Raw genomic sequence first — 18946 nt, forward strand, 5'->3', positions numbered from 1 at the left:
CTGTGGCCCAGCTCTGGCCCACAAGACTTGGCCCACATACCGCAATGAATGACGGTCCTAGTGTGGACCAGGTCTGGATTCCAAACAAAGGCCATACATGGGCCATAACTGGACCAAGTCTCGGCCAAGTTAATTACCCATAACTCCAATACTCTGGACTAGATTCCACGTCAGCCTCAACACCACCATAACCAAGCCACTTACACACCCCTCCCAGATAAATAGTCACATCAAGACAGTATTCTGAACAAATATTTAATTGTGTTAAACATCAAAGCATTGGCATCTGTTTTTTCATCATGACATTTTTCCGTTGTACAAACTCCTCTCTAAAATGACACTCCTCTGTCAGTTCAGCTAAAAATAAATAAAAACAAAAATAAAACAAGTGCTGTTTTTTTGGTTTATGATGTTTCACTTTAAGTGGTACTTGATCATCAAGTTTCATTGCTTTGCTTAATGCTTGAACATCCATGTTTCTGGTCACGAACAAGATTCACTAAACATATAACACTAGAACATGTTTCATCAACAAGTTTCACTTCACAAAACACTTTTTACGTCCACGTTTATGGCTAGGAACAAGTAGTACTCTTCAAATGACTCTGAAACAGTAATTCTGTCACTGAACAATTTGAACTCTCGACAGAGCTTTTGAACATCCAAGCCTGAATCCTGTTAACCAGTCATATTGTCCTTAAGCACTTTGCTCTTCATCCTTTCTTTCCGTCCACCATCTCTGTCTGGGGCCAGATACAGCCATCTTTTAACGGTGGAATCAATGTCTTTCTCTGTGGCATCGGATGTTAGACGGTTACGTCTCACAGCCGCTGAAAAACACAAGCACACATGATTTAGAATTAACTTATGCATCATCAGGTAATGTGGATATTGAATCAAATGCAATATTACAACAAAACCTGAACCCAGATTTAAATTCAAATTCTGACTTGTCTACTTCAGGTGAAAGATCATTCAATATCATGTTTATTTATATATATATATAGATATTTGAACTCTGTGAACAGTGAACGCACAGACACAAACTCGCCAGTTCTGTAACTTACTCAGAGAATACATGGTGATCATAATACTTTTAAATACTCAACAACTCAATACTGTTTATTACTTATTGTCAACTTAATTTAAAGGTTGGCAATGTCAAAATTCAACATATTACAGTATACGGATCATAAGTAGGGTTGCGTATTGCTTGAAATTTTCCGGTTCTGATTATGGTTCCATTTAAATGAACTATTATAAAGTGCTGCTACCAGACCCGGAGATCGGCTGAATGGATTTGAAAACGGTAAAACTCAACTTTTTAACTCTAGGGAAGTTTATTAGCCTATTTTCAAAAATTAGCCTATTTTCAAAAAAAGTGGAGTGTTCCTTTAAGGATGGGTGCAGGGACAGATGAGCAAATGGTCTTTCTCCCAAATCTTCCTGTCAGATTAGAAAGTTTATTGTTTTGTTGGATGTCATGCGTGTTGCGAGAGTTCATGAGTTTTGGATTCACAAGGAATTGATTTCATAAGGAAATAGTTTCTCTCCTTACATATTGGGAATAAATGGCAACTTACCAATCACAACATCTCGTATCTGTAGGCGTAGGAAGCTAATCTTTCCATTCAATCCTCTCATGTTAACTTTCCTCGCCAAGGAGTTGGTAAACAGACCATGCATGATTCTCCAAACAGACTCCTGCACATCCGCCCCACCTTTAAGAGCCAGAGTGTTTACCTGAAATCATTTATGTAATTAGTTTTAAGCAGTGGTTTAATATTTTAGAATTTCAATCACTAAATACAAAGATTATTATAGTTGAAATTGGTCCAAAAATTCTCTTAAAAAAAAAAAAAAAATATTGCGTGCTCACGAGAAACTGTCTAGGTGCTCACACATTACAATTTATGGCTAATCTAGTGTAAACCATTTCCCTTTGTGCGTCACTGCCATTTTACTGTGGGAAAAAGGAGAGCAGAGATGCAAATTAATTAAGGAAGATGGCTCTCATTAAGGCCCTGTAAGAATTGATAAGTTTTTTGTTCGTTCAGTGTCAAAAAGAAGTTTGAAATTATCAGCAGTATCCACCTTATTTTTCACCTTGTGCTGAAAACTTTGAACCATTATAATCAGTTCAGATGTCATTATCACAACAAAAACATGTTGCACACATATATATATATATATATACACACACACACACACACATATACATATATATATATATATATATATATATATATAGTCTTACACAATGGAAAGCAGTTTTACAGTATTAAAAAAGAAAAATTGTGTCAGTGTTTAATTTCATCAGAAGTACAAGTCTAAAGCCCTCAAAAGCATATTTATCTAGCAGATGTGTCAGTCTGACCATTGGGCTGAACAAAAGATGAGCATCGCTATAGATGACTTCTGTTATGTAATGGGGAAGCTCATGAGTCAGCCAATGCTAAACAACTGGCAGCTAGGTTCAGGCTACATATCCAATAAAATCCAAATCTTCACGTTTCACTGTACCAATGTTTTCTTTTCTTTTTTTCTTTTATGAACCATTAACCCTATACATTTTTATAAACATGCAGAACAATGCAAACGGAGCCGCTGTGTGCCCCATACAACATCTAGTCATAGTTTTTACAAACAATATGATTACAACAGTGTGATCAGAACATCCAGTGTTCATTATTGTGTGGGCTTTCATGGCTTTGCTTAAAGCTAATGAGAGAAAAAGAAACTTATTTAGAAAATAAAAGCCAGCCAACTAGGATTTAATGTTATTAAAAGAAATGCTCACATACCAATTGCTTATGGAGGTCAGGAGTACTCCGCAGATTGCCCTCCATGCTCTGTAGAGAAGTGAGATCTTTGAGAGGCAACAAATTTCGATCTAGGCCTATCTCTGTCTCCTGACTTGATTGCATACACTGGAGGGTCTTCATGATAATTCGCATTTGGTCCATAAGCATCTCCTGTTTTGTTAATATATTACGAAGAAGAACTAAGAGGAAAAAAGAGAAAGACAGGCAGATTAGGTTTTTTTGTTGTCCAAATTTTACTTGCCAGACACCTATAGAAAACATAAAATGTCTACATTTAAACAAAATTTTAATTCAGAAACCTATAAATTGCAATTATATACCAAAACACTATTGGTGTTGTCATTATTTAATAAGCAACATTACACATGCATTCACATTTGACACAGCAAGCAAGGGAGCACTAAATAGCTATCAATTTTATAGAGGAAGTGTTTTGTGCAGATGACTGTGAGCATGCACAGATCAGGGATGGGCATTTTTGGCAATTTCAATCATCGATAGGTTTCAAAATAGATTAATCGAGTACTCAGGGGGAGGGGCTTGTGCAGGGGAGGGACAATGCCGTAATGGAGATAATAAAAATCTGTTAAGAAAATGAATGTTAATATAAAAATATGACATGCAAACATGTCTATCAAAGATGAACACATGATTATAACAGTTAGATTATGATTATGATAACATTGACTTTAACATTACAACTTGTATCTGTACAAAAGGATGCATATGCCAGTGAACTAAGTTATGCACTAGCGAAAGAGAGTGAGAGATGCAACAGAGAGAGAGAGAGCAATATGACTGGCTCAAATAACTCAATCATTGTCGGGCAGTACACTAGAAAATGAAACTAAACATGTAATGTTCAGTGCATTCAGCATGTTAATAAATGTTAATATGCCAATGCATCCTATATTAGATTAATTAGATGTAGCCAACCCAGACATCACTATGTGAATTCGAAACCATGCATTTCTCTCTTCTCATGTCTATACTTTGAACCTCATGCTGTTGCAAGCTAAACAATAAGAGCTCATGGTGCCACCCAAAGTGTTGCTGTAACTAATCAGAATTTTTTCCCACGATCATCGTTTTCATGATTGATCATCGCTGTCACAGCCGAGTACTCGAGTACTCGATCACTGTTGCACATCTCTAGCACAGATTGCGGAAAATCACTGGCAATGTGAATTAAGCAAAATCAGACAATCCTGAGGCTAATCCCATGACACACTATCAGTGCATTCCCTGTGTGAAAAGGGCTAAACACTAATATACTCACAAATTTGGTGACTGGATGTTTGCTCGATGTCCGTGGTCTGGTGTGGCTGAGGGAGCGTCGAAGGTTCGGAGTGCTTTTTTTTATGGATCTCTTTACTTTTATGGGCTGGTCTTCTGACCTCAACATTGGCTTGGCTTAAAAGGGTCTCAGTGCTTGATTTACTTAATGTACAACTCTCGGAGAGAAAATTCCAGCCCGATGATAACATAGCAATGCTGGTCTGCTGACTTGAGTGGATCTCAGGAGTGCTGTGGCAATCTGCATACAAGTCAGGACTGTAGCAACTTGGGAGAAGATTGGGACTCTTTTGGCCATGTGGACGAAGGTGAGGACTGCTTTGGCCATGTAGGCTAACATCAGGACTGCTATGATCACGTGAATGAAGGTCAGTTCTGCCTTGGCCACTAAGGTGGAGGTTGTCTACTGCAGGAGAAGTCTGTTCCCTAGAGATCACTGGAGCATTAGGTAAGGCATACCTCCTGCAAAGTACAAAACATCTTAGTCCTTTAACAGCTGGGATAAAATGCACTGTAATTTAAAATGGCTAATGTTTCTTACTTTTTTTTGGACTTTGTTGCTTTAATTCCTTCCATCTCATCATTGTGGAGGGCAAGAGTACTGTGGAAGATCTTAGGGCAGTTTGGCTTTCCTGGGTCTAATTTGTTGGCATGTCTAGCAATTTTCGGAGCATCGGGTATAGAATACCTTCTGCTTAAAAGTACATAAATGTCATTTATCTGCTGTGATAAAATACATTATCATTATAAAAAGCAGAAGCTTCCTACCCTTTTCTTGATTTTGGTTCTTTCAGGTGCTCTTCCATCGCATTATCATCGTCGTCGTCTTCTCCAGGGAAAAGAATGTTCTTGGGTCTAACATCACATTTATCAATTTCAAGATAGGCTTTTATTTGTAAATGTGGTGCAAAACATTAAACAAACAAACCAAAACCAAACCTACATTCTTTTTCTTTGAAATGTAATTGGTGAGTCTCCTCCATCGGTCTGATCAATGTCTGTGTGATCAACAGCAAGTGGTAGTTTGCGTCTAGCTTCCTTGTAGTCATCTGGAAAAACAGCATCACAAAAATTAATTTACAAAGTAAAACTGTGATTTTAACTATTACTTATTACTTTTAACTTTTTATAACTATTCAATTTGAAGAAAGTGGTGGCAAAACAACTCACGTGACGTGAAAATAATTCTGGCCTTATGGGGCTTCCAGTCATCTCCAGGACTCTCCTGTGATTTCACAGCTTTTGTTATATCTATCTTATTTGGAGGCCACATGCACTCTCCATTTTTAATCCAGACTGAAGGCACAACTTCAACCTCATTTGTCTTGTCAAAGACAACAATGTGAAACATCTAAAGAGACAAGAATGATATTCCTTAGCCAACTATTATACACAAGCATCTTCAGAGTTATTTCTCTTGATGCAGGAGTGGAACAACAACAAATTTGTTTCGGAATGGCAATCTCACATACTTCTGCAGCTTCTTTCCTGTCATGAAACACTTGACATTTGTGGAGAGGTTGGAAGCCACATAAATTCCCAACTCTTTTGAATCAATAGGATATTTAAAGAAGTGTTCCACCTGTTTATATTCTTTGCCCACAAGGTATACTGCACCTTTATCCTCAACAATGTTTTGGACTAAAACCAACTTATTGTCAATTCTGACACAAGAATCTCTCTCATTGAGCTTCACAACTACATCATCAATCGCGAGAACTTTAAATTGATGAGCTTGTTGCGAGAAGCACTCTGGTACTGGCCCATCCGTATGTTCTTTATCCAATTTTTGAATTGCCTCTTCTACATCACAACTGTAGTTGCTATTTTCTATCTCTGACAATCTACGCATCACCTGAGTCAAAGGATTGCATGGCCCTCGTACCAGTTTTTTGAGTTTTCCTAAGAAATTTTCAAAGGGAAATCCTGATATTAGATCTAGATTGCCATGGATTTTGACATCTTCACTGAGGTGCACCAGCCCATGAATATTATAAACCAAAAACTCTTCACCATAAAGCTGGCCAAAGTGTTCAACAAATGAACGCAACAGAGTATTTGCAAAGTCATTCATCTCCATACAAAATTCTGGACTTGCCAAAATGTACACAGCTACAGACAAAAGCATGAAGTTGTCATAGATTTGAGTCTGTAAAACACCATTCAGCACAACTGGACCAGTGTATAACAAAAATTGGCGTAGCTCTGTTGCTTTCCACCTACATCGATCTGCCAGTGCCCGAGGCCTTCGAGCAAACTCACTTGGAATGTAACTTCTCAGTGCAAGAAGTCTATCTGACACCATGGAAGCTTGAATGGATGATATGCGACAGTGCAAGGGACCGATGGTGCTGATCCACAAGTCTAAAAGACGCCGCATTACACCCAGACAAACCAAGTGCATGTAATCGTGAGGGAAACAAGTGACCATGTCAATGCCAATGTCTGTAAGAGGTGAGTGCTGAATGTGGTGTTCTTCATCAGTTGCTTGCCTAAAACTCTCATCAGTTCTGCGCTTTGCATTCACCTCAGGAAATGTCATTCGATTTGATTTCCAGACACCTGTTTGATGACACTTGTCACATCCATGATATGCAGTGTGTGACTTCACACCTCTGATGAAGGCTCGGGCAGGGGTATCGCACATAACTGAAACAACATTCAAAAAGAATGTTTTCTGCTTGAACAGAAACCCATCCCTCAACATTTTTAGCTCGTGAACCAGATCATGAAGATAATCAGCCAAAGAATTTGGCTTTGAAGTACCACAAAAAAGTCCAATCAACACTGGTGCCTTAGTGTGACCTTGCAGCAAACCAAGAATCGGCCAAAACTGTGTACTAGTACTCTTGAAGAGTGGTAGTCCATCAAAATTCAACTGTAGCTTGAAGACATGTTTGTCTGCCACAGTATGCCAAACGCTATCAAGGATTTTCCTAAATGAATTCAGAATTCCACAATAATGAAACACACCACCAGCTATACTCCTAATGTTGTATCTTGTTTTTGTTTTCAGCAACGTTCTTCCATCCTTAGGCAGAGAGGAATGATGGACTTTGAGAATGGTAAGAAGTGCTGACAAAGCAATTAATGAAATTCCAAATTCAATTGCCCAATCTACTAGTGAACACTGCAAATCTCTCTGACTACAAGGATCTTGAAGATCAGACTGGTCCTCAACAGAAACTGCAGCCTCTTCATGTACTTCCTTATCCTCAACATCTGCTTCAATATTCTGATGGTCACTTCCTTCATCACTAATTTCCATGTCTGATTCCCCCGAAGCATCAACACAAACACTTAACTCAGAATCGTCCTCCACCTCCCCCTCCCTATGTTCCACATCGTCAATCAATTCACTGACTAGTTTTAGTGCCCTTCTTCTGGAATTGCTCCTATCATTGTACTTCCATACCTTATCCATACTGTGACTTTACAGAATCCTTTTTGTTCTTCCTCCTAAAAATAAAAAATACATATTATTTTGTTTTTAATAGACTATAATGAAATACCAGAAAAAGATACGTTTTTTTCAGCCTCTGCTTGCATTCTGAAAAAAAATTCACAATACAGTAACAATACAGTTGTAATCGCGAAAGCAAACTAGCTTTAACAATGGAATGATTAGCAGTTTGATGATTAACTAAAACCACTAATTAAAAACAATTAATCATCATTAAAACTCAGTACATAGATTGTATTGAGGATGCAGTATACTGAATATTTTTGATGCCTAATTACAAATTTTTTAGTTCATTTAAAAAACATATTATTACTTATTATATTCAAAGTTAAGTAGAATAAAAGAACAATACCCCTTTTTCGAGCATTTACTCAATTTCAACATGACAAATTCTAAAATATTGGTTGAACAATTTTATTTTTATTTTAACATTTAATATACAGTATGGGCCAAAAGTTTGGACACATTACTATTTTTAATGTTTTTGAAAGAAGTTTCTTCTGCTCATCAAGCTTGCATTTATTTGATCAGAAATACAGAAAATAAATGTAATATTGTGATATATTATTACAATTTAAAAATAATTGGTTTTCAATTTATTATACTTTAAATTATTACTTATTTCTCTGATGCAAAGCTGAATATTCAGGATCATTACTCGAGTCTATCAGATGATCCTTTAGAAATCATTCTAATATGATGATTCATTATCAAAGTTGGGAACAGTTCTGCTGCTTAATATTTTTCCAGAACATGTGATACTTTTTTAGGATACTTTAATGAATAAAAAGTAAAATAACATAAAAATAAAAAAAGAAGCAAATGTTTTCAAAATATAAATCTTTTGTAACAACAATATACACTACTGGTCAGTAATTTGGGGTCAGTAATTTTTTTCTTTCTATTTTTGAAATAAATAAATATCTTATTCAGCAAGGATGTGTTAAATTGCTAAAACGTGATCGTAAAGAAGATTTTTATTTTTATAAATGCAGTTATTTTTAACCTTTTATTCAGCAAATATATTAGGCAGCAGAACTGTTCCCAACACTCAACACATAATATGATTTTTAAAAGATCATGTGATAGACTTGAGTAATAATCCTGAAAATTCAGCTTTGCATCACATAAATAAATGATAATTTAAAGTATAATAAATTGAAAACCAATAAGTTTAAATTGTAATAATATATTAAAATATTAAATATATATTTTAAACAATTCTGTATTTTTTAATCAAATAAATGCAGGATTGATGAGCAGAAAAAACTTCTTTCAAAAACATTAAAAACAGCAATCTTTCCAAACTCTTGGCCCGTACTATATAGTTTTACAGAAATTTGTTCCAACCACAAATATCATAACATGCAACCCTAACTTGCATCATCTGCCAAAGACGATTACATTTAAGTGACATAAGACAATGACTGACTTTTTGGACATGTTAGTTTATTGTATTTAAAACTGCGTTTAAACAATTGGCGTGCAAATTATAATTAGAACAGTTTCGATAGCATGTTCACACATCAATTAATTAAAGCTTTACTAAAGTCCTTTTATGTACTTAATTAAACTTTAATGATACAAGTTTTCACTTACCAACTCTGCTGGCTTTCCCCGCAAAGACAGTAAAACAAAATGGACACAGCGGTTCCCGTTTTTTTTCCCCGAAATCCCGGTTCAGTGCTTGACCGTTTCTGAAGTCTGTGCAAGACTGAAGCGCCCGCCCACTTTTTCGACCTACTGGTTCCGGGAGTATTTTCATTCACTTTTCCTCTTTGGAGATTTGTTGCTTTAAAGCGTTATAAACCATGAATCATAACAACCAGCTAAAACTTGAATCACAACGTGTACAATATTCGATCCGAAATAAAAAATATTTGAACATTTGTAAAAAATACAAAAGTACGAGACTATGTGTGTTAAAGCCAACTGGGTAAAAAAAACTACAATCCCATGAAGCACTGCATTTGATAATTGCGCCTTTCGGCCAATTTCGCTCTGATAGGTCAGCTTCGCATTTCCGGGATTTTGAAATCCTGATTGGCGCAAATTGGGCTAACTGACACTAATCCACTGATTCATGCGGAAGCTGTGTTTCTAGAAATATCTGTCATAAATGGCAACACGTTTCTATCATTTCTCAAATATATTTAATCTCTCCAATCACATATATCTTCAATTTGTGATCATCTTAATTAACCAACTGGTAACGGAAATTATCATAGAGTAACTTTGAATATTATAATACAATATAATATTGAATGCAGGATTTAATCATATATCTCATAGAAATTACAGTGGAAAAATTTTAAATTATGAAAAGTCCACTGGTGTACAGGACATGGCATAAAAAAAATGTGGTCTAAGTAGTTATTTAGCAATGTGCAGGAACTGAAATCAAACAATTACAGTTTTATCAAAAATATAAAATTTGAATCAAAAATATTTGAAATGGATTTTAAATGTGGGTCAAGATCGGCTATACTTATGTGGCCCACATATCTATATTTGACATCTGGCCCATGTCTTGGGTGCCGTTTTTAACCCAGTGCCATCTCTACCAAACCCGGGCCATGTTTGGCCCACATGCTGTATGCCAGTTCCGGATAGATGCCAGCTGTGCCAGACGCATGCCAAATCTGGTCCAAATTTGTTTACTGAGTAGTACATAAAGTCAAATAAAATGTCCTGAAACCTAATCATGTATTGTTTAATTGGATAGGGCTACATCAAACTGTAAACTGAATGAGAATATGAAAGCAGTGAATGCAAAACATTGTTTTAAGTCAGTCATATATAATATCAGGATACTATTCTACAATATAAGGTATAATATCATACATCATATAATCGCCTGCCATGAGGCATCAATATAATTTTACATATAAACACACATAATTAAATACGCAACATGAGCTTATGTTATGCATTTTAAAAATATATTTTAAAAATGTATTTCAATATATTTTACAGTGTTTCACATATTTGTGAATATATTACCTTTCTGTATGGGAAAACATTGGGATTTTACTCAAAAATATTTGAAAAGGATTTTAAATGTGGCTCAGGATCGGCCATACATATATGGCCCACATATCTATATTTGACATTTGGGCCAAATACTCCATTTGACATCTGGCCCATGTCTTGGGTGCCATCTTAAATCCAGTGCCATCTCTGCCAAACCCGGGCCATGTTTGGCCCACGTTCTGTATGCCAGTGCCGGATGAATGCCAGCTGCGCCAGACACATGCCAAATCTGGGCCAAATTTGTTTGCTGACTGGGCAGGGTCTGGCCAATCCTCATCCAGAGAGTTTAAGATGCCCCACTTGATCAGTGCCATCCACAGAAGACAGGAGAAAGGATTCCGGGTTATGCACTCAACTGTTGAGCAGCATGTTCCACGACTTCATCTCATTGTGCACCTCAGGGGGAAAAAAGGGCCCGGGCCTCTGCGGGGTGTACTTTTGGGTTTTTAGACCACTCTCTTGCAGATGCAGCCACTGAAATTGCATCATCCTCTCTTCAGCACCCTCCATGGCCTCGAAGGACACTACATCTTGAGCGATGAGGGAGGGGCAGAGAACAGAGAACATTAAGTGGACTGGAATGGGACCTGCCGCAGGGGGGTGAGGAGCGAGTGAGCACTGAGCCGACGTGGGCTCATCACCTGACCCTAACAGATTTGCATCAGAAGCTTGTGACACTTTCCTCCTTGGCTCGAAAGAAGCTCCAGAGGAAGAGTGCAGCAGGGCTTGTTGAGCGAATTCATCGTCTTGAACAGAGCTTGGGATTCCAGAGGCTCCACAGTGGTCGCAGTCCAACCCCCAAGCACCACTTCTGCATGGGCATGACCCAGGCAGAAATCAAATGACTAGAGAGTTGGATTGGCTCTGCGCAGGAGAGGTAATTGCTAGTCATCCATGTTTCCGAAGCTCACAAGAACACAACAGTGGAAGAGAAGGCATTTTCCCTCTGGCATGATGAGTTGTCTTGTGGATAGGCTTCTTACTTCAGACTCAAACTCCTCTTATTCCGGTGAGGAAGCTTTTTCAAGTGGCTTTTGCTCATAATAATATTACTGCTGCAGATGCATTTTGCAGCATTAAGTTTATTGTTTAATTGTGTGTTAATTTTAAAAGACGATCGATCATGGAAATTATTGAAAATTGACATCCCTAAAGGCAAATAAGTTGGATGGAAACCCAGCTATTGTCTGCATCAAACCATGCTTGCGAACAAATGTATGGTGCTGTCTATGAGTGGGGCAGAGTAATGAACCCCTCAATCACGGTGCAGTGTTTGTGAGAGCTGCCACCTTCACCCCACGCACAGAGTGAAATCCTCTGACTCTGATAAAGGAAAAATAAAACAACTTATAACATTGGGGCTAATATGTTAGCAAGAAGGCTGTTGATAGTTTTCGACTACAGTCCATAAAGTTAACTGTAAGTAGGTGAACCTTTAACCAGCTGTAGCATTATGCTAGTTCTCGACGGTTCTATGGTATTTGTTTTTTCTTTTACTAAGTGAAGCAACACGTCATAGTCAACTATTAATGTATAGTAAATGAATGTCCATAGGACTTTGAAAAAGCAGAATTAAAGCCTTACCTGTTGTTGAATCTTCCAAAAGTTTTGGCTTGGGGTCCTTTACATGCGGCAGCAGCACACGCAGCAGAGTCGAAAACACTAGGCACGTTATACTTTCACTGAAGCTAGAATCTCAGCATCAGCGCGGAAAGTGTGGAACTAACTGATCTTTGCTTGATTACAGTTTGCATATATTTTTCGTCACAAACGTTGATCTTCCCTCAAAACACCTGGTAAAAGAGTCGCGCGATAACATGCGTCATCACAACGACACAGCATTAGATCTGGCTTTTGTTCACACAGTGCTCGTTTCGGGACTGAACCTGGAAATGTTACTAGGTCCCCGACCCAGGATCAGTCCCGGAATCAATCCCGGGACGTGTTTGCTTTCACACAGAAGGCAAGCCGGCAATGTTCAACCACGTCCCGGGACCTAGTAACATTGCCGGGTTCAATCCCGGGACGAGCGCTGTGTGAACAAAAACGTTATCGTGCAACTCTTTTACCGGCTGTTTTGAAGGAAGATCAATGTTCGCGACGAAAAAATATGTGCAAACTGTAATGAGGCAGAGATCAGTTAGTTCCTCACTTTCCGCGCTGACGCCGAGATCTTTAGCTTGCTTCACTGAAAGTATAACGTGCCTAACATTTTCGACTCGTACATTACACGTCACGTCCTGATGTCACGTGTCGTTACGGGACCTTTACGGGTTGTATGTGAAAGCACGCACATATCCCGGGTAATCACGGGCAGTGTGAAAGTGCAAAATCTAGCGACCTGGGAACAACTGCCGGAACACTTTACCCGTGTATTTGCCGGAATGACAGTGTGAAGGGGCTCAAGACTCACATAAAAACCTGACCTGAACCATTTGAGGACCATCCCAGAGAGCCCTATAATTGCTCAAAATGGTGCTATCAAGATTCTCTTTTTCAGGAAGGGCTTAACAACTGCTGTTTTTAGGGGAGTTTGGAAATGTACCAGAAAAAATTGAGGAGTTTACCACTTCTAAGAGAGGTTATTATGTGAGTCTAGGAGAGCATAAGTCTAAGTGGACGTCCATGACATGTGGAGTCCCACAAGGCTCAATTCTTGCACTGCTCTTGTTTAGCCTGTATATGCTTCCACTAAGTCAAATAATGAGAAAGAACCTAATTGCCTATCACAGCTATGCTAATGATACCCAGATTTACCTAGCCTTATCTCCAAATGACTACAGCCCCATTGACTCCCATTGAACGCCAATGCATTGATGAAATTAATAGTTGGATGTGCCAGAACTTTCTTCTGTTAAACAAGGAAAAAACTGAAGTCATTACATTTGGAAACAAAGATGAAGTTTTCAAGGTGAATGCATACCTTGACTCTAGGGGTCAAACTATTAAAAATCAAGTCAGGAATCTTGTTGTGATTCTGGAGACAGACCTTAGTTTCAGTAGTCATGTCAAAGCAGTAACTAAATCAGCATACTAAAAAACATTGCAAGAATGAGATGTTTTGTTTCCAGCCAAGACCTGGAGAAGCTTGTTCTTGCCTTTATCACCAGCAGGGTGGACTAATGCAATGGTCTCCTCACCGGCCTTCCCAAAAAGAACATTAGACAGCTGCAGCTCATCCAGAACGCTGCCACCAGGATTCTGACTAGAACCAGAAAATCTGAGCAGATCACACCAGTCCTCAGGTCCTTACTCTGGCTCTCAGTTACATTCAGGATTGATTATAAAGAAAAAAAAAACATCTATAAGTCACTCAATAACCTAGGGCTGATATACATTGCAGATATGTTCACTGAATATAAATCTAACAGACCACTCAGATCATTAGGATCGAGTCAGTTAGAAATACCAAGGCTTCACAAAACAAGGGGAGTCCGCCTTTAGTTACTATGCCGCCCACAGTTGGAATCAACTTCCAGAAGAGATCAGATGTGCTAAAACACTGGTCACATTTAAATCTAGACTCAAAACTCGTATGTTTAGCAGTGAATTTGTTACATGAGCACTGTGCGATGTCCAAACTAATTGCACTGTCATCATTTTCATTTCATTTCATCACAAATCTTTTTCTATTTCTCCTTTTTTAAAATTCATTATAAATAAGTCAATTTTTAATTAATTTCCAAAGTCTTAAAATTGCTTGTTTTATTTTTGTTCTTCATGATTAGTTTACTTTCTTTTATGTTAAGCACCTTGAATTACCATTGCTGTACGAAATGTGCTATATAAATAAACTTGCCTTGCCTCTATTATCTATACATCACATTCACTTTTCAGTTTCACTATTTCTGCAGTGTGTCCATCTAAAAAAAAATCTGAATCTGAAGCTTCTGACATAACGCTCACATCAACCCAATCACTTTATTTAGCCTTTACTTTAAATCACTTTATTTATTCATCAGTCAGAATGAATTCAGTCCAATTTAACTAAAAATTGTGCATATGTAAACGTAGCCATAAATTTTTTGTGTTGTCTCCCCAAATAATAATAATCTTGTTTTCTGTTAGGTTGCTGCGGTGGCAGAAATTGGAAGGAAGACTGTAAATGAAGCCACAAGAAGAATAAGGGCCTTCTTTTAGGGCCACCTTTTATCAAGAGAGTTCAATTTTGTTAGCCGGCATTTAAAGCACTTCAGGGGCTCAAACTGTTTGAGGTTGTATAAGGTAAGTTTTCTTGCTGTTGGATTATTTATAACATTCATGTGCAAATAGAGGTTATTTGGTAGAGTTGAGTTTGTTCTTTGTAAATCAGTGGAATCCAATCATTTTGAATGTATGCAAACAATTGTCCATATTTGCACAAGCATGTGGTATGCAATATGATGATTTCTGATCGTGGATGATAAAAATGTATCCACGATCTGCTTTTGAAGAAATATTGTAGTATCATGCTACAGCGCACATTATATCAGCTGCAGTTCTGGTGCCTCCGTCATATACTGTACAATGCCACATCCATTCACAGCAGTGTTAACTCAAGAGTAGAGTTACTCTCTCAACATTGCATGCGTTTTTAAATGTTTCATTCGCGTGCTGGTCTGACCTGTGCTTTTTCTGAGCACCTCATGAACCCGAAGTTTACACGTAGACTCAGTTGGTTATGTATAAAATGAAAGTAAACAGTTGAGAGAAAAATGTATAAGTGCCTGTATATCAGATGCATGCAGGTCTTAAAGGGACAGTAGGCCTATTAAACATGTAGCCTATACTGTCATTACTGACATGGGATAAACCAACCTAGAATTTGTCATTATTTACACATTTGTCCCAAACCTGTATTAATTTCCTTCTTGTGCTGAACACAAAAGAAGATATTTTGAAGAATGTGGGTAACCAAACAGTTGCTGGTCCACATTGAATTTGATAGTAGAAAAAAAAAAATTATGGAAGTCACTGTGTGTGTGAATATATATATATATATAAAACTATGACAGAATTGACAGACGGCTGACAGAACTATTTAACGTTACTAAAAAATGACTCCCTGCTCTTGACTGAAGAAATGTAATACAGTTGCTTTAGGAATCAGTTTATATAGTGTTTTATTTTTATATTTGTTCATTCAATTTCTTGAATGCTCCTGCTTAATACCCTTATTGTGCCTGAGAATAAAGCACTGTTTGTTTTATTTGTATATTATGTGTAGTTGTAACGTGTATCTTTGTCATTCTTTTATCTTTGTTATTAAAAAATAAAAATAAAAATAAATTTCTTTATAATATCACCAACCCATGTATGCAGATTCATATAGGCACCAAATGGGAGGTACCTGGTTAACTTGTATGAAGTTCATGAAGCTCCATTCATCAGTCCATCTATGGAAACTGAGGACAAAATTAGCTGGATCCCAGATACTGGCCCAGTTGCAAGTCGGCTGGGAAAAGGACATGCCCAGGAAAAAGACAATGTATGGTCACCCTATTTAAAAGCACTGTTTTCACATACATTTTTTTTTTTTTTTATGTAGGACTACCGCTGTTTTTAGTTATTGAAACATTCTGGCAAGTGATTTATATGGATTGATAATTTCTAAAACTTGAATTTTGTTCACATATCTTTGTTTTTGTTTTTTTTTCTGTTGAAGAATAGATAAATCAACAAGTGTATTGTTCTGCAGTTCTGTGGATGCTTTTACCCGCCAGGTAGTCGGGCCAGTCACGTGAATGAAAAACTATGGATTAGTAATATTTGTATTTAATGAAAAAGATGTAGGTCAGTTTATGAGGGTAAATCGGACTGGTCCCTCAAACCAGTTGATGGCGATATATTAAAGCCTTACATGTGGGGAATGGGAGTGAGCGCTCAGACATACTGCCCTCTATAGTGAACAGCGGGAATTACATGTCTCTACAGAAACTGGGTGCAAAATACATACAGCCATTCGGATTTAAAATAAATAACTTATTTCATTAAAATCATGCAAGTTTGCCAATTGTACTTCCCCAAGGTGAGTGCAAGCTAGTAACTATTTGAGTTACTTGTCACAGTTCGTCTTTATTTCGTGCATACAGCCCTTAGCTGCTGTTTTTGTCATTGAATTCCCTTGTGCAGCACGCAAATGACATGTTCCGCATGCGCTGTATCCCCCAAGACGTATTCGCTACAGAGCGCGTTTGATACAGTAAAGAGGTGTAAATCAGCGTTGAGATGATGCAGGCTAATTGTATAGTTCTATCAGTGTATATCCGAAGAGCATGCTAAATCTGTATTATCCATTGCAATGCTTGTTATTAGCATTTGTTAGATTACATTCACGATTTTTTTTACTTTGGACTAAAAAGTATGCAGATGTATGAAGATTTAGTCTGCAGGTTACCCTGGTGTTGCGTTTTAATTGTTTTATACGGCGTTTATTTAAACATTTTAGTGAAGTGCAACGGTAAGTGGCCAGGCCTATCAAAATCGGTAAGCATGAGCAGGCTTGTTTTTTTCCGCCTTACATTGCTACATTTGAAACGTTGTGTAAAACGAATACTTGAACACTTAACTTAAAAACGGAAGCGGTGAAGCAATTTTGGAAAACAGCTGGAGAAATGAGTTTTCTCATTTAAATATGCATGAGCTCACCGACAGTTGTATGTGATTGGTTGCATGCATCAGTTCTGTCACACAAAGGCACAGTATATAGTTATAATCACGGTTGCCAAGTTTTAAGAAAGGCTATATTTGTATTTATGATGGTTTTGCACAAAGTAAAAAGTACTTTTAAAAAATCAGATTAAATACGCTTTTAAACATTATTACGTTACTCTAATGTTATTCGTATCAAGAAATGTTCAGTATTTAAACATCACACTTGTTATGTGTATAATAATAATAATAACAGTTATCTAAAACTATTCATTTTGTTACTGTATTGAATTTTGTGCTTCGCTGTATACTTGTTTCAATTTCATGCATCCTAGAAAATAGAGTGAAGAGTTTTTTATGTTTTCTTGAGGAACAGTGCAATTTCTCTTTCGTGCTTTTAAAAAGTCAATTTTTTTGTTTCAAGATTTTACTGATTTGCACGTGAAGTTGGGCTTTTATAGAGTAGCAAAAGTGCACAGCTGGAAGGGGGTGGAATGTGGTGCAATATTCATTTTTATCTAAATTATTGTATTTTAATAATAATTAGAGGCCGAAATCAAGACTGTACTTTGATTAATCGCACAGCTCTATCTCATAGGGCCCTAAAAATAACTGCATATGTACATAAAATATTTTATGTTTCATTTCTGAATTGAAAACAATTGAACTCATGCTATGCCACTAATGTTTGTTTGCTTCCTTTTTTTTAGGAGATACTAAAAAATAACAAAGACGGCAACATATATTCAATTTAACATTGGAAGAGGAATCACCTGGAGCCTACAAAATGCTTGGACTTCAAGAAACATGCTCTACTGGAAGTCCTAAAACATACAGCTGTGTGGCATGCTCAGCTACTTTTCATAGTTTGGCATCACTCCTGGTGCACCAACCGTCTCATGCAAGAGAAATCTCTCAACAGCCAGAATCGGCACTACCTACTTGTGTCAGCTGTGGAAGCTTATTTGCGAGCAAAGATCTCCTTGAAAAAACACTGTATAATGTTGCCCACTCCAGCATCTCCAGCCCACACCTACATATGTGACTGTGGTGAGGAGTTTAGTGGTTTTACAGCTCTTGAGGACCACAAAAAACAACATGGTTCAAAAAATGAGGTCAAATCATATTTGGAGATTATTCCAGTTGTGCCAGATGGCAAAACATACTCCAGCCATCCTGTCTCAGACCAAGTTTTTCACAGTTTTTCAACATCCAATTCAAATGAAAAACCCCTTGCACAAAGTGCACCTCCTACTTCAAACACTGACATCAAGGAGAATGAATCCACTGCAGATGTGGAAAGCAACATCTTGAAGCCATCTGAATCCCACCCTGTGACAGAAGAACAAGTGCAGTTATCTGAGAAGGACAGTGATGTTTTAAAAACCTCCAGTGTGGTAAACCATTCTGAGCAAGATCATGAGAAATCACCAGAATCTGGTGAAGATTCAGTTGCATTTAATAAGAAATCAATCCTGAAAATGCTAGCATCTGCTTACATGAGTCATAGACAACCCGTCCAAATGAAACAGAGGAACTTGCCCCCAGAAAAGCTTCACCGAGAGCACCATTGCAACCTGCGATCACCATGACGATATCAAAACCAAGCCACTGGAGGATCAATTAAGATGAAAAAAAGACACAGTGGTTGGTGTGAAAACTGAAAATGTTGCCTAAGAAGGGCAAGATTATATCTGTT

General features: G+C 37.5%; 1 protein-coding gene across 4 annotated transcripts; it reads right to left on the reverse strand.

Annotated features, from left to right (window-relative positions):
• Positions 1–241: 241 nt before the first annotated feature.
• On the reverse strand, positions 242–10422 carry LOC113076649 (uncharacterized). Of its 4 annotated transcripts, none has more exons than XM_026249340.1 (10): positions 9184–9896; positions 7537–7580; positions 5292–5346; positions 5065–5170; positions 4890–4976; positions 4663–4815; positions 4105–4583; positions 2805–3004; positions 1584–1743; positions 242–830 (listed from the first exon to the last, which is right to left on the reverse strand). In XM_026249340.1, the coding sequence occupies exons 2-10, from the start codon at positions 7543–7545 to the stop codon at positions 679–681; spliced, it is 1401 nt and encodes a 466-aa protein (XP_026105125.1). In that variant the 5' UTR covers positions 7546–7580; positions 9184–9896; the 3' UTR covers positions 242–678. The 4 variants fall into 4 exon arrangements, with proteins under 4 accessions (XP_026105125.1, XP_026105123.1, XP_026105124.1 ...); XM_026249338.1 differs by having other exon boundaries at positions 5292–5472; XM_026249339.1 differs by having other exon boundaries at positions 4663–4812; positions 5292–5472; positions 9184–9894.
• Between the last annotated feature and the right edge of the window lie 8524 nt (positions 10423–18946).

This window comes from Carassius auratus, unplaced genomic scaffold, assembly GCF_003368295.1.
Source record: "Carassius auratus strain Wakin unplaced genomic scaffold, ASM336829v1 scaf_tig00020927, whole genome shotgun sequence".
NCBI lineage: Eukaryota > Metazoa > Chordata > Actinopteri > Cypriniformes > Cyprinidae > Carassius > Carassius auratus.